This window comes from Panthera uncia, chromosome B1 (genome assembly GCF_023721935.1).
Source record: "Panthera uncia isolate 11264 chromosome B1, Puncia_PCG_1.0, whole genome shotgun sequence".
In the NCBI taxonomy this organism is placed as follows: domain Eukaryota; kingdom Metazoa; phylum Chordata; class Mammalia; order Carnivora; family Felidae; genus Panthera; species Panthera uncia.
In genome coordinates, this window is record NC_064811.1 from 150,224,245 (window position 1) to 150,238,130 (window position 13,886).

At 45.5% G+C, this 13,886-nt stretch overlaps 1 protein-coding gene across 3 annotated transcripts in view; it reads right to left on the reverse strand.

Moving 5' to 3' along the window:
* Positions 1–8,248: 8,248 nt before the first annotated feature.
* The window catches only part of CB1H8orf74 (chromosome B1 C8orf74 homolog), a 27,013-nt gene continuing 21,375 nt past the window's right edge, over positions 8,249–13,886 (reverse strand). For 2 of the 3 annotated variants that reach the window (XM_049631394.1, XM_049631396.1), the window contains exons 3-4: positions 11,153–11,556; positions 8,249–8,620 (exon numbers count right to left, since the gene is read on the reverse strand). In XM_049631394.1, the coding sequence (XP_049487351.1) occupies positions 8,387–8,620; positions 11,153–11,556 (638 nt within the window). In that variant the 3' untranslated portion in view covers positions 8,249–8,386. Of the gene's footprint in view, positions 8,621–11,152; positions 11,574–13,886 lie in introns of all 3 variants that reach the window. The other variant, XM_049631397.1, reaches the window with a different exon arrangement.

Sequence of the window (13,886 nt, forward strand, 5' to 3'; positions counted from 1 at the left end):
ATGTCACCATGTGTTACATTCAATATTTACTTGTTCACTTTCTCTCTCTTTCTGTCTTTCTCTCTCTCTTTGTCTCCCTCCACTAAATTATAACCTTCATGAGGAGGGATTTTTTTTATTGTTTAGTGTAACAATCTCAGGGCTTGGAAAAGGTGCTAGCACACAGGCACTTACTAAATACCTGTGTATTGCATGTAAGGTGGCTAATAGTATACTTGGCTTGAAATATTTTAGTAACCTCCTCCCAGCCTCTATATCCCTCCAATAATTTTGCTCTCCTGTCTAAATCTTTTAAAGGCTCTTGGGGCTCCTGGGTGGCTCAGTTGGTTAAGTATCTGACCCTTAATTTCAGCTCAGGTCATAATCTCACGATTTGTGCAATTGAGCTGTGTCAGCTCTGTGCTGACAATGCGGAACCTGCTTTCACTCCCTCTCCTCTCAAAATAAACAAATAAATAAATAAATAAATAAATAAACAAACATTAAAAAAGGATAAAGTCTCACAGATGAACATAGGGGAAGGGAAGGAAAAATAAGATAAAAACACAGAAGGAGGCAGACCATAAGAGAATCTTGATTACAGAGAATAAGCTGAGGTATGCTGGAGGGGAAGTAGGTGGGGGGATGGGTTAAATGGGTGATGGGCATTAAGGAGGGCACTTATTGGGATGAACACTGGGTGTCACATGTAAGAGATGAATCACTGGGTTCTACTCTTGAAGCCATGACAACACTGTATGTTAACTTTAATTCAAAAGAAATAAAGTCCTCTTTCTCCACATCCTTACCAACATCTGTTGTTGCCTGAGTTGTTAATGTTAGCCATTCTGACAGGTGTAAGGTGGTATCTCATTGTGGTTTTGATTTGTATTTCCCTGATGATGAGTGATGTTGAGCATTTTTCACGTGGCCATCTGGATGTCTTCTTTGGAGAAGTGTCTATTCATGTCTTTTGCCCATTTCTTCACTGGATTATTTGTTTTTTGGGTGTTGAGTTTGATAAGTTCTTTATAGATTTTGGATACTAACCCTTTATCTGATATGTTGTTTGCAAATATCTTCTCCCATTCTGTCGATTGTCTTTTAGTTTTGCTGATTGTTTCCTTCACTGTGCAGAAGCTTTTTATTTTGATGAGGTCCCAGTAGTTCATTTTTGCTTTTGTTTCCCTTGCCTCTGGAGACATGTTGACCCAGCAATTGCACTACTAGATATTTATCCAAGGGATACAGGTGTGCTGTTTCAAAGGGACATATGCACCCCAATGTTTATAGCAGCACTACCAACAATAGCCAAAGTATGGAAAGAGCCCAAGTGTCCATCGATGGATGAATGGATAAAGAAAATGTGGTATACACACACACACACACACACACACACACACAATGGAGTATTACTCAGCAATCAAAAAGAATGAAATCTTGACATTTGCAACTAGGTAGATGGAACTGGCGGGTATTATGCTAAGTGAAATTAGTCAGTCGGAGAAAGACAAATATCATATGACTTCACTCGTATGAGGACTTTAAGAGACAAAACAGATGAACATAAGGGAAGGGAAGTAAAAATAATATAAAAACAGGGAGGGGGACAAAACATAAGAGACTCTTAAATATGGAGAACAAACAGAGGGTTACTGGAGGGGTTCTGGGAGGGGGGAGGGGCTAAATGGGTAAGAGGCACTAAGGAATCTACTTCTGAAATCATTGTTGCACTATATGCTAATTTGGATGTAAATTTAAAAAAATAAAATAAAATAAAAAAGAAATAAAGTCTCCTTTTCCCACAAATCAAGAGTTCACACTCTTTCCCTATTCTGTATAATTGGCTTCAGCCTGTGTGGACAGCTTTGTCACTTTCTCTTGCTCCAATCCCTACAACCACTTGGCACAGTCTACTCACTGTCCTAGCTCCTGCTTTCTCTCCTCCAACCTGAGCTTTTACATATGCTTTTATTTTCTTTCTGTATAACGTGCCTTCCCCTATTTCCCCCTCAATTAGAATCCTAATTCTCTTTCACAGTCCATTTCACACTGTCTTTCAGTTGAGAGCCTCTCCTTGACCTCTCCTATAGTACTACATTTCTCCCCTTGGTGTGTCTATTTTGGCATTTGTCTTGTTCTTCCTTGTGTTAGCATTGGGGGGGGGTATACATCTGCCTCCTGTTTAGACCTGGAGCCAGAGCTCATTCAGGGCACTGTGTCTTTTTTGTATCTTCATATGTGCTTGTTGAAGAACCTAATATGTTCTTCATATGTGCTTAATATGTGCTTGTTGAAAAACCTCAAAGTTACCCCAAATCCTGTCACCTCAAAGTTATTGGAGTACTTTACTTGCTATGGCCTACATATTTCACATCCCAGCCCATGAGTATCTTGCTTATTTACTTGCTTATTCATGTTCTGCTTTATAACATGAACTCAGGGGTGCCTGGGTGGCTCACTCAGCTGAGCATCCAACTTTGGCTCAGGTCATGATCTCACTGCTCGTGGGTTCGAGCCCCATGTTGGACTCTGTGCTGACAGCTCAGAGCCTGGAACCTGCTTCAGATTCTGTGTCTCCCTCTCTCTCTGCCCCTCCCCCAGTCACACTCTGTCTCTCTCTCTCAAATATAAATAAACTTAAAAAAAAAAAACCACAACAAGAACGTGAACTCAAAGATGGGAACCTTGTCTATCTTGTTTACATGTGAGTCCCTAGTGCTTAACAGTGTCTCATCTGAACAACTGGTCAAGTGGTATTTGGGGGATGAATAAGTTCCAACTGGCTCTGACATCAGTGTTTTTGTGGGAGGAGTCTGACTCTGTCCAACTGAATTGCTCATCACTTTCCCACATCCCTCCTTCTCCATCATTTCTGCTTTCTGACTCTCTCAGTGCAGGTCTGACTTCTATATGCCCAGCAGCCAGTTTTAGGTACATTTCTGTTCCATAGTTTTTTAACGTGGTGAGAACAGTGCTCTTACCAACACTTATATATTTCAAATGATATCACCTCAAAATCAATTACTTTTGTCTTTCATGTGGAACTTTAAAAAAAACACATTCCCAATAGTATTCACAATATTGAGAGATGTTTCACCTTGAACAGAATGAACTTCTAAAAGCTTTACTTTGATTGTCTGGATTAGATGAAAAAAAGTGAGTTGTTATTGGAATTAACAGATTTTTTTCCTATCGATACATCTGATTACAATAATATAAAACTGGCATCATTTAATCATGTTTACCATTCTTCCCTTGGTGGTGGTTATCAGGTAAACAGCTATCACTTCACTCCTAGCATGTGTGCAAGAAAACTTGGAATTGACAAATGTATTGGCAGCGTTGTCCAGAAAAACACAACCAATCGATAGAAGATTATATATATTTATATAAGAGTTGTATGGTAAGGAGTTGGCTTGCATGGTTATGGAGGCTGGCAAGTCCAAAATCTTCACAGTTGATGTCTCAGGCTGGCAGGCTGCTGTAGAAACAGGAAGAGCTCACAGTCCATTTCAAATGCTTCCAGGCAGGGAGAATTCTCTCTTACTTGGGGAGAAGGCAGCATTTTATTTTATTCAGGCCTTCAACTGATTGGATGAGGCTCATCCACATTAGGGAGAACAATCTATTTAGTCTGCTAATTCAAATATTAGTCTCATTCAAGAATGCTCTGACACACACCAGAGTAACATTTGACCAGGATTTAAACAGTGTTCTTAAAATCACTGATGACCTTGGAGGTAGATGCTGATGCTTCTGGAGCAGATCTGTGTCCTGCTTTTTATGTAGTCAGTGCTATCACCACGGTTCTCTGGGAAGATGGTAAATGCTGATAACCATTTTGTGCATGTTACAGTTTTATCGTTAACTTTATTGAAAAAAGATATTTACATTTCCATTACTCATGCAGTTTCTTTTTTGTTGAACTTATTGCTACTGAAGGTTTATTGTAAAATGAAAACGCCATAGCAAACACTAAAATAAATAGTTCTAGATTTATACTGCACAGAATGTGGAAAAGTTGCCGCAGCAAGGCTGCTCCCATTACTGTCTATGGGCCCTTGAGCAAGACCACTGCCTTCTAGCTTCTGCACATCATACCTCTCACCCTGACTTTCCCCACTGACCCCTGCTGGCCTGTGGTTTCCTGCACCTTGCAGGGCATGGCACAACTGGCAAGAACAGAAACACTGAGTCTGTATCTTAGCACCACTCCAGAGGGGGAATTACTCTCCTTGGTGGCTTGTGTCTATGTGCATTTCAACGTCTAGAGGACAGCTGCACGCAGTGTCCCTGAGATGGCTGCACTGAGTCAGGAAAGGATTGGGAAGGAGAGGCAGGTCAGTCCTCATTGTCTTCCAGATGTATCCTGGAGTTGAAGTGAGAACTCACTCACTGCACATGTGACTCCCACTCCAAGAGATGCAATTGTGGCAGAAGCCAGAAGTACAAGTGAAAGGGCACCAATCCTATCTTGGCTTCTTTTAAAGCAACTATTTTTTTTACAATGTTTTTATTTTGTTTTTGAGAGAGAGAGAGAGAGAGAGAGAGAGAGAGAGAAAGCAGGAGAGGGGCAGAGAGATACACACAGAGAATCCAAAGCAGGCTCCAGGCTCTGAGCTGTCAGCACAGAGCACAATGTGGGGCTCAAACCCACAAACTGCAGGGACATGACCTGAGCTGAATTCAGATGCTTAACCGACTGAGCTACCCAGGTTCCCCTTAAAGCAATTCTTAAGAAGAGTCCATTACACAATGACAAACTAGGGGCAGGGCACTAGGACAATATGGGTCAACAGTCACCATCCATGACAGAGCATTTGGTCACCCTACCTATAGGTGCTTTATCTTTGGGCTCTAAGGGATGTTCTGATCTCAACTCAGTTTTTAGGGTTGTTTCTCTGTTTGGAGTTTCCACATCTGTGTGGTGTCAGTGACCAGGACTTGCATGAGCGTGGGGGAACAGATGGGGATTCTGCCTTCCTGCAGACTTGGGGTCCTCCAAGAATTGCTGCCGAAGGCTGTTCAGTGATGCTTCCTAGGTGACTGGGAGGGAAGGGCTTCCCAATGGGACCACCCATTCTCTGTTCTTACCTTGATGTAGAAAGCCCAATTTTAACTCCTGGCCTATATGGGGCCTGAGGCCTCCACTCTTGTCCCCACGGAGGCCTTAAATCCACTTGTTGTTGTGGTGTCTCTCCTCATTTCTGATCCTTATGACTTCCCTGTCCCAGCCTCCTTCATAAGTGCAACTCAGCTACCCATGAAACAGACATGTACTGAAACCAGAACTTCTGTATGTTTGAGTAGGAGCTAAAAGGGGAGGATTGCTTAGGATGTCCCCTCCCTCTCAGACATCAAACCTCTAGGCCTCCTCTGCTTGTCCTTGAATAGAAGGCACCAAATGACTGTGGAAGTCAGATGGGCATAGGGGTGTTTGTCTCCCTGCTAATCGGAGACAACTTCTTAAAGGCAGAAACTTCTAGCACAAGGCTGAGCCCGTGGAAGATTCTATAGGGAAGGCCAGGGCAAGAGAGTTTTCTACCTCTGTCATATGGTAGAGGCTACAACTCTGCTTTTGGCCTTGGAAGGAAGGAGGATTGTTTTGTATCTGAGGAGTTTGATAAGATAGATTCTCCATACCTCTTTGGGCAGAGGAAGTAAGTTCCAGGATTTTCTTAACATTTTCATTCATTCATTCATTCATTCTTCCTTAACTCTCAAAACATTTTTTAAAAGTGTATTTATTTATTTTGAGAGAGAGAGAGAATGTGGGGGAGGGACAGAGAGAGAGGGAGAGAGAGAGAATTTCAAGCAGACTTCACACTGTTAGCATAGAGCCCGACTTGGGGCTTGAACCCATGAATGACAAGATCATGACCTGAGCTGAAACCAATGGCAGGATGCTTAACTGACACCAGGTGTCCCACCCCCCAAATACTTTTTTAACATCTACACCTAATGTGTGGCTGAAATGCTAGCTGTGATGCCAACCCTTCCAGGTTAAGGAGAAGAGCTGCCCCTGAGGGCAAAGGAGGGCCCTGCAGACTCACTGTGTGGACACAAGGCTCTAAGAACCACTTCTTCCCCCTTCACAGCCACTACAGGAAACTCTTATGGCTCCCATCTCTTTGCTAGAGGCCTGACTATTGCTGGGAGGAGGACCCTTGGCCAATCTGTGGGTCCACCAATGGGGGTGGTGACTAGGGGCTCTCTTGGCAGGAGAGCTGGGGAAGGTCCAAGTCCAATGGGGGCAACAACACCAATAGAACCCTGTCAACAGCTCAGGGTCTGAGTGGCCAGAAACTGAAAAGGTTCAAAGCTTCAGGGGTCCTGAGGGTCGGTTGGGGCACTGGCAGGACAAGGCTGGGACATTGGGTGTGGATGGGATGGTTGAACAATCCCCCTTGACTTGGGAGAAAGGCAAGGCAAGAGGGAGATATTAATCCTTTTGTACTTGATTGACCCAGCCTAGTGTTGACCACTGCTTCCAGCGTCTTCTGGATACTCTAACAGTACTCTCAGCAAAGCTTCTTCCCAGGCTGGCCAGGGTACCTGATTCTCTCCTGCTCCAGCACTGTCTCCAGTGTATGTCCTGGAAGAGTGCCCATCTGCCCCTTCCCCCTCCCCCCAAACACACATACATACACACACATACACGCACACACACACATATTTTAAGCATACATACACCCACGCATGCACATGTGGGTGAGCACGCACACACACACGCACACACACACACACACACATCTCATCCACACAGGCTGCAGGAGTGTTTTGCAATTCTGGTCAGGCCTGAGCAGGATAAGATGGCAGCTCTCATATTTCCCTCTAGGTCATAGTGGTTTCAGTCACATAGTAGATGTGGATGTTTAAAAAAAATGTGAAATATGAATACATGAATAAGTGAGTGAGTGAAGGGATGGAAATTTAAGAAGAACCTGGAACCTCCTTCCTCTGTCCAAAGAGGTCTGGGAAAGCTTACTGTATTTCTGATATAAGGCACACTCCCAGTGGCCTCAACATAAGATGGAAAAGAGTGGGGCAGTGCTCCTTGTGAGGCGCCTTCTCAGCTGGGGCACACCTGTCTCCTGGACTTCTCTCAGAAGGTGCTCCAGGCCAGTGACATGCCTGCTCTGGGGCTCCCTCTCTCTACCTGAATCCAGCTTGACCTCCAAGAGCAGGCTGACTGCATGGAAACACATGGAGCCAGGCACACTTTGGATGGCAAGACCCAGAAGGCAGCAGTGGCAATGGTGAGATGATAGGTGTGATCCACTGTGGCCCATCCCATCATCAGCAAATAAATGGGGCAGACCACAGAGGTGGGAGAGCAGACCGCTGGCCTGGGAAGAATCAGTGAGTGGTAATGTCTCTTCTGTCTTAATCCTGGGGGCCATAGTCCCCTGTCAGTTACACAGCTGTGATAAGCTGACTACTACAGGATTTGTGCCACTGTGTGGATGAGGCATGAGGCTGTAGGGGAAGCAGCACAGAAATAAGAGTCCAGGTACCCGAGTTCTAGTCGTGATTCTCTCATTGCATCTTGTGTGACTTTGAGATAGGTACTTGACTTCTTTGAACCTTGAGCTCCTTGAAAAATGAGTATAGCCAACCTTGCTTCATCTCTCTTCTAGGGGAGATGGGACCTCCCAGGGTTAGAATGAGAGAGAGACTTTAGACACCGGCCAGCAATGCCTTCGCCTGACACAGATAGAGAGCTGAGGTCCAGAGACAGAAGGGACATGGGCAAGGTCACACAGCAGACCAGAGGCAGAGCTGTGCTCCCAACCAGGTTTCTGGCCTCTTGGGCAGCACTGGTTCTGCTGCCTCAGTCTAAGCAATGTAGGTCCTCACAAAAGGAAGAGTTTTCTAGAGGCTCTAGGCAGCTCTAGGTCTTCTAGCAGGAAGACCAGCACATGAATTAACAGGCTGCAGGAGGTCAATCCTATTGTACAAATTGCAGAAAGGAAACAGAATCCCAGGACCTGTTCCCACACTAGCCAGAGAACCACTTTGTTAGCTGGAAGTCTTTCCTGGTGTCTGGTGTCACCCTCACCCTTATCCATTTAAACCCACTGGTGGTAGTTCTGTCTTTAGTGTCTAAGCTCAGCCTTAGTAAACAAGTGATGTTTGCCTGTCTGAGCATAAACTCTGTGCCTAGCAGAGAAAGACAGCTTTCTTCCAAGATGCAGGGAAAATTCATTTGGGTTGGATTTTCAGGGGGTAGAAGGTGGTTTCCAGAAATAAGAGAGAGGAGATATGATGACTGCCATTTTATTTATTTTAATCACTAGAAAGCTCTGATCTACTGGGTGCTGAGCACATCACATAATACTTTCGTAATTGTCAATGGCTTTTCCTCAGTCATAGTCTTTAGTCAGTGGACACCAGGAGCTCTCTACTTCTTTGCTTTTGCTTTCTTTCCTTTGTTTGTTTTGTAGAACTTAAGAGATTCATCTTGGCCTGGCTGGCCAGTGATAGAGAGGGGGGAAGGGATAGGAGCATTGAGGTTCAAAGTCTTCTGAAGTTTCAGGTCCAAAATATCAAAAGTTATCTGTATCTCATATTGCAGCAGCTCCTTCAGGCATTCAGTCTGAATGTGAATGACCTCATCAATGAGCTTTTCTAACTCCTGGAAGAAATAGAACATGGCTGGTGATCAGAACTCTGGGGAGACTGAGGCTATCTGCAGATATCCAATTCTGAACACATCCACTCCTTTTTATGTGTTCTAAACCTTACATTTCCCCCACCAGATCTCTTGGTCACCCTTCTCACCCCTACTCTGTGCTCTGAGAGGCTAACTTATAAGGGCTGCCTCAACCAGCTACCTTGACCTATGGCTTTAAGTTGAGTTCAGCCAATGGGAGGTACTGGCAGGAGATCTGAGCCTGGGAAGAGAATGAAGTCTCTCACCTCCTTCAGGATCCACTGTAGATTGGCCATGACTCTAACCCTCTGCCTACAGCCTCCTAACCCACAGCCCTCTCCTACAGCTCTCTTTTTGGATTCCAGTGACTGTTTCTTTCCTTCTCCCATCAGGCCTACTGTGGCAACAACCCTGTTGGACTGTGTCATTGACTACTAACATTGTTCTGGGCCCATAGGCTAGTCCCATCTTCTCCTATCTTCTGGTCAGCGAACTTTCCATTTGGATATCATCCCCCTTCCTTCCCCTCCTGCCCTCACCTCATTTTTACATCTCAAAGTTCTAGTAGCAGCCTAGTAGCAGCACTGTCAGAAGGGACAGTGCAAGTTGCTCAGAGAGTGGGAATGTCCTCCAGCCAGCCAGCCATGGAAAGAATGGAAACTCTGTCACCATCTTCCATGTTAAAATGAGACCCTGTCTGTCATCTCAGTCAGGATTATGGCAACATGGAATCCTGGAGACATGGACCATGTAACTGTGTGTCTCCAAATTTCCTGCTTGAGGAACCAAACAGCAGAGGAGAGTTTGTGCTTGTCTTGAGGGTGTCAGGGGACATACTTAGAGTAGCTGATGCCTAGAAGACATTTCTTTGAGATCTCTTATTTTAACTAAAACCTAGTGTAAAATCTTATATTTTACCCAGAATATCTCCTTGGTTGTTTTATATAAAAATAATGTTCTTCCCCTAAGTCCTTGGGGAGGACTGTGCTCCAAGAGGATGTACTGTGTTTATCCTATGGTGTTCAGTGTCCCCACCTCTGGCACACAACCAGGGGCACACAGTGGAAGGGACTCTAGTCCATGAGCTCCACCAGGCAGGGACCAGCAGCAAAGTAATGGGGGTTGGAAGAGGACCTGGGAGGGGCAGGGAAGGACAGCAAGAGTGGGAGGGAAGGCAACACCTCCCATCCATCGCCTTGTCCACATGTTCTAGAGCAGGGTCCCCCAGAGGAGACAGGCTATTGCTTAGGTTCTTTTTTTCTTTAAAAATATTTTTTGATAGAAAGCACAAGCAAGGGAAGGGCAGAGGGAGGGAGGGAGGGAGAGAGAGAGAGAAAGAGTGGCAGAGAGAGAGAATCTTAAGCAGGCTACATGCTCAGCACGGAGCCATACACAGGGCTCGATCCCATGACCCTGGGATCATGATCCAAGCTGAAATCAAGAGTCAGATGGACACTCAACTGCCTGAGCCACCCAGGAGTCCCTGTTGTCTAGGTTCTGTTGGGTCTTTCTTTGCTGCACATCTTACTGCACTAAGATTACCTGGCAGCCCAATGTGCTATTTCTCTGGGAGACTTGACTTAACCTTAGAAGAGTATCATTTATTCTATTGTGTTAATTGCTTTTTAGATTTTAGAGATTTTCCCCATGTTATAATTCACAGGGCTGTTCACTCTTCGGCTGACTTTGAAACACACAGGCCCTGTGACTCTCCACCCCCACCCCAGCATATACCAACATACGCCCTCATGTGTACATGTATGCAATACTTGTCTCTGTGTTCAAAGATAATGCAACAGTGATGATATTAGTGCCTATGTTTAGTTAAAAAATAAATTTGGACTCTTCCAGGCCCTTAAGAAGTTGATTGCCCTGGGGCCAAGATAGTCACCATTTAGTAAAGAGCTGGTCATTGAGACTCTGGCTCCTCGAGCCTCTGTGGCCTTAAGACTGGTCAAGAGGGCAGCCCGATTTCTTCTATCCATGCCAGACTATTCTAGGTTCCCCCTGGACCACTAGCCCCACCCCTTTGCCTACCTCAGCATATCACCCACATTGGGCTGTCCCCAGTGGACCTTCCTTCGTCATCTTCCCCCACCCCCAGGCCTCAATGGATGCCAGCTCTGCAAGTAGATGAAGGGCACTGAGACCATCTGTGGTGGTTCAGATCCTGGGCTCTTCATTAGACGTTGGAATCCACCAGGCCTCAGTTCAAATGTAAACAATTCTACTTGCTAGCTTGGTGACCTTGGGCAAGTGGATTAAATTCTCTGAGCCTCAGTTGTCTCATTACTAACATGGGGACAAGAACTATACCTCACAGAGATGTTTTGTGAAACGTGCATGCAAAGCCTGTGGCCAAAGCTCAGTGACTGTCCTTTCTGCCCCGTCCCATGTGTGCAGACCATGGAGTCCTGTCTGTGAGTCTGACTCCAGCTTTGATGTGCTCTTGGTAGGAATGCGCATTTGTATATGGTAGGTGAGCATCCTCCCACTTCATGGGTCCAGCCTTACCTCCCTCTTTAGAACCCGGCTGGGCTGCTCAGACACCTCAGAGAACGTTTTCTGTAGCTTGTGCTCCTGCTCCAGGTGCAACGCCTCCTTCAGGAGCAGTACATTGGTGCGTTTCTGCACCTCAGCCATACGGAGCTCCGCCATCTGCTGCTCAAGCTGCCAGATGTCCTTGTCCATGCCCTTGGCCAGCGGGAGGGGCTGGGGCGGTGCACATACTTCCAGGTGGTTGACAGTCAGGTTGACTTCCTGCTCCTGGCCCAGGACATACTGGTAGAGTTTGTAGTGGCGGATGAAGGTGTTGTGGAAGTAGTCACAGAGGGCCAGCAGGTGGGTGGTATTGAACTGCTCCTGGTAATCTCTGAGTTTGTTCCCTAGGATCATCACCGCCTCAGTGATGGAGCAGCCTGTGGGGACAGAGGGGCTGAGAATTGAATGTGAACTGAGGTAAAGCTGCATTGATAGGTGATCAACATAGGTTCTGAACCTAGGCACCCATCCACCCATCCACCCATCCATGCACCCATCCATTTCCTATCTGTCTGCCCATCCATCCTCCCATTCATTCCCCTACCCACCCACCCATCCATGACACCCATGACCCCAGAGCCCATGTCCTACTAGTTATTCTATATTACCATTTATCAGTTCTTAAAAATTATGGAGTAGAGGCACCTGGGTGGCTTAGTTGGTTGAGAGTCTGACTTCAACTCAGATCATGATCTCATGGTTCATGGGTTCAAGCCCCTCATCAGGCTCACTGCTGTCTGCACAGGGCCTGCTTCAGATCCTCTGTTCCCCCCTTTCTCTTCCCCTCCTCTGCTCATGCTCTGTCTCTCAAAAATGAATTAATATTTTAAAAATCTTTTAAAAAGGCTATGGAGTATATCACATTTCTCCTTTTACCTTGGCTTCTAGGAAGTTCAAAGCCAAATTTAAGTAGTAACTTACCTTTATCTCATTTTTAATATGATTATCTCACCCCTTACCAATATTTTGACCTTTAACTCTTATTTTGAAGGTTTACTTCAGCTGTTCTTTATGTTGTTTCCACTTGAAACCCTTTGGAAAGGAAATGAGGGTGTAAAAAAAGGGATTCTGATAAGAGTAGACTATGAGATGGCTGGAGAGACAGATGTCCAGGCAACTGTTATCTTGGAGATGTGTGTCACAGATTTAGGCAAATATTGCTTCTATCAGGCAAACAAAGATCAGCTCTGGGGTTACACCATGGGCAATGCTCCTGAGCAAACCATCTTCTCTCACCCCCTCCCATACACTCCTTTTGCTCACAATTTTATCAAAAGCTCACAGTAGTGTGATCAAGGAGGAAGGACTCTTCCCAGCATGTGATTGGGTCTTAACACAGGGGGAGGTTCAGTAAAGGGTCATGACTGAATGATTGGTATGCCTTGATGAACAGACTTTGGGCAGAGAGAGGGGCAAGAAACAAGGAACAGAGAAAGAACATGCCTTAGCATAAGGAGACCTGGGTCCTCACACAGATGCCATCCCTGAAGTGCACTGTAAATTCAATCAAGTGTCTCTTGCTTCCTGACTCAGTGTCTACCTCTGTAGAATAGGAGCTTGGGCCAGTTGACCACCAAGTCACATGATTTGGGGGATTCAGTTTTATCTACTGAAGGGAGAGATTAAGTATTGCATGCAGGGAACCTGGCTTTCCTCCTGGAGTGGAGGCCCAACCTGTCTGTAGATCCCCCTCCTCGTTTCTCCTATGTGAGGCTCCCGTAGGGCCCTAGTGAAGTCTCTTACCTTCCTAGCCAGAGGGCTCCTTTCTCCTTTAGGAGGAGCTGTCTCAGTCTTGCCCTTGTAGTTGCTTGTAAAGTCCTCCACACCCCACCCCCACAATGAACATTGTATGCTCATTTTGGCTTCTCACTCTTGGCTCTGTATGGGAATATTACCCTCAAATCTTCCCGGAGTGCTGAGATGGTAAGTTATCACTGTCTTATAAAAACATTAGTAGATGGAGCACTACTCCACTTTTAGCTTCATTTAGAATGTGCTTGGGAGTGTCACTTGGATTTAGACTTCAGTCTTCTGGGCAAGGGATGAAGAAAGGCCTCTCCAATGTGCAGAACAGGAGGTTGGTAGGCTGTGTTTTCCCCTTCTTTCAAGGCAAATCATCAGGCTCAGAGGTCCAAGAGAGTGCTTCTGTTTCAGGATGGTGTAGAGGGAGGGCACTGGATTTGGAGGCCTGAGACAGTTCTGTCCCGTTTTAGTTGTGACATTGGGCCTTCATTCCCACAGATGTAAAATGAGGGATAATATTTAGTTGATAGGATTTTTATGAGGATCAAATGGGATGACTTGTCCAAGTGCCTGATACAGAGCCTGCTACAAGGTAGTGATCAATAAACAGTGTAGGGAAAGAAGAGTTTGTTTCTGCCCTGTGAGAAAAGTCTCTCCTGGCCACATATATCTTTCCTTCTTTCCATTTCTCCATCTATTCATCCACCTATAAATTCACCCATCACGCATCTATCCATGAATTCATGCATGCATCCATTCACCCTCCATGCATTGCATGCATGTATCCACTCTTCCATCCATCATCCACCCATCTATCCACCCATTCATCCACCCATCCATCCACTCATTCATCCATTCATCCATCCATCTATCCATCCATCCACCCATCCATCCACTCATTCACCCACCCATCCACCCATTTATCCATTCATCCATCCATCTATTCACCCATTCACCCATCCAT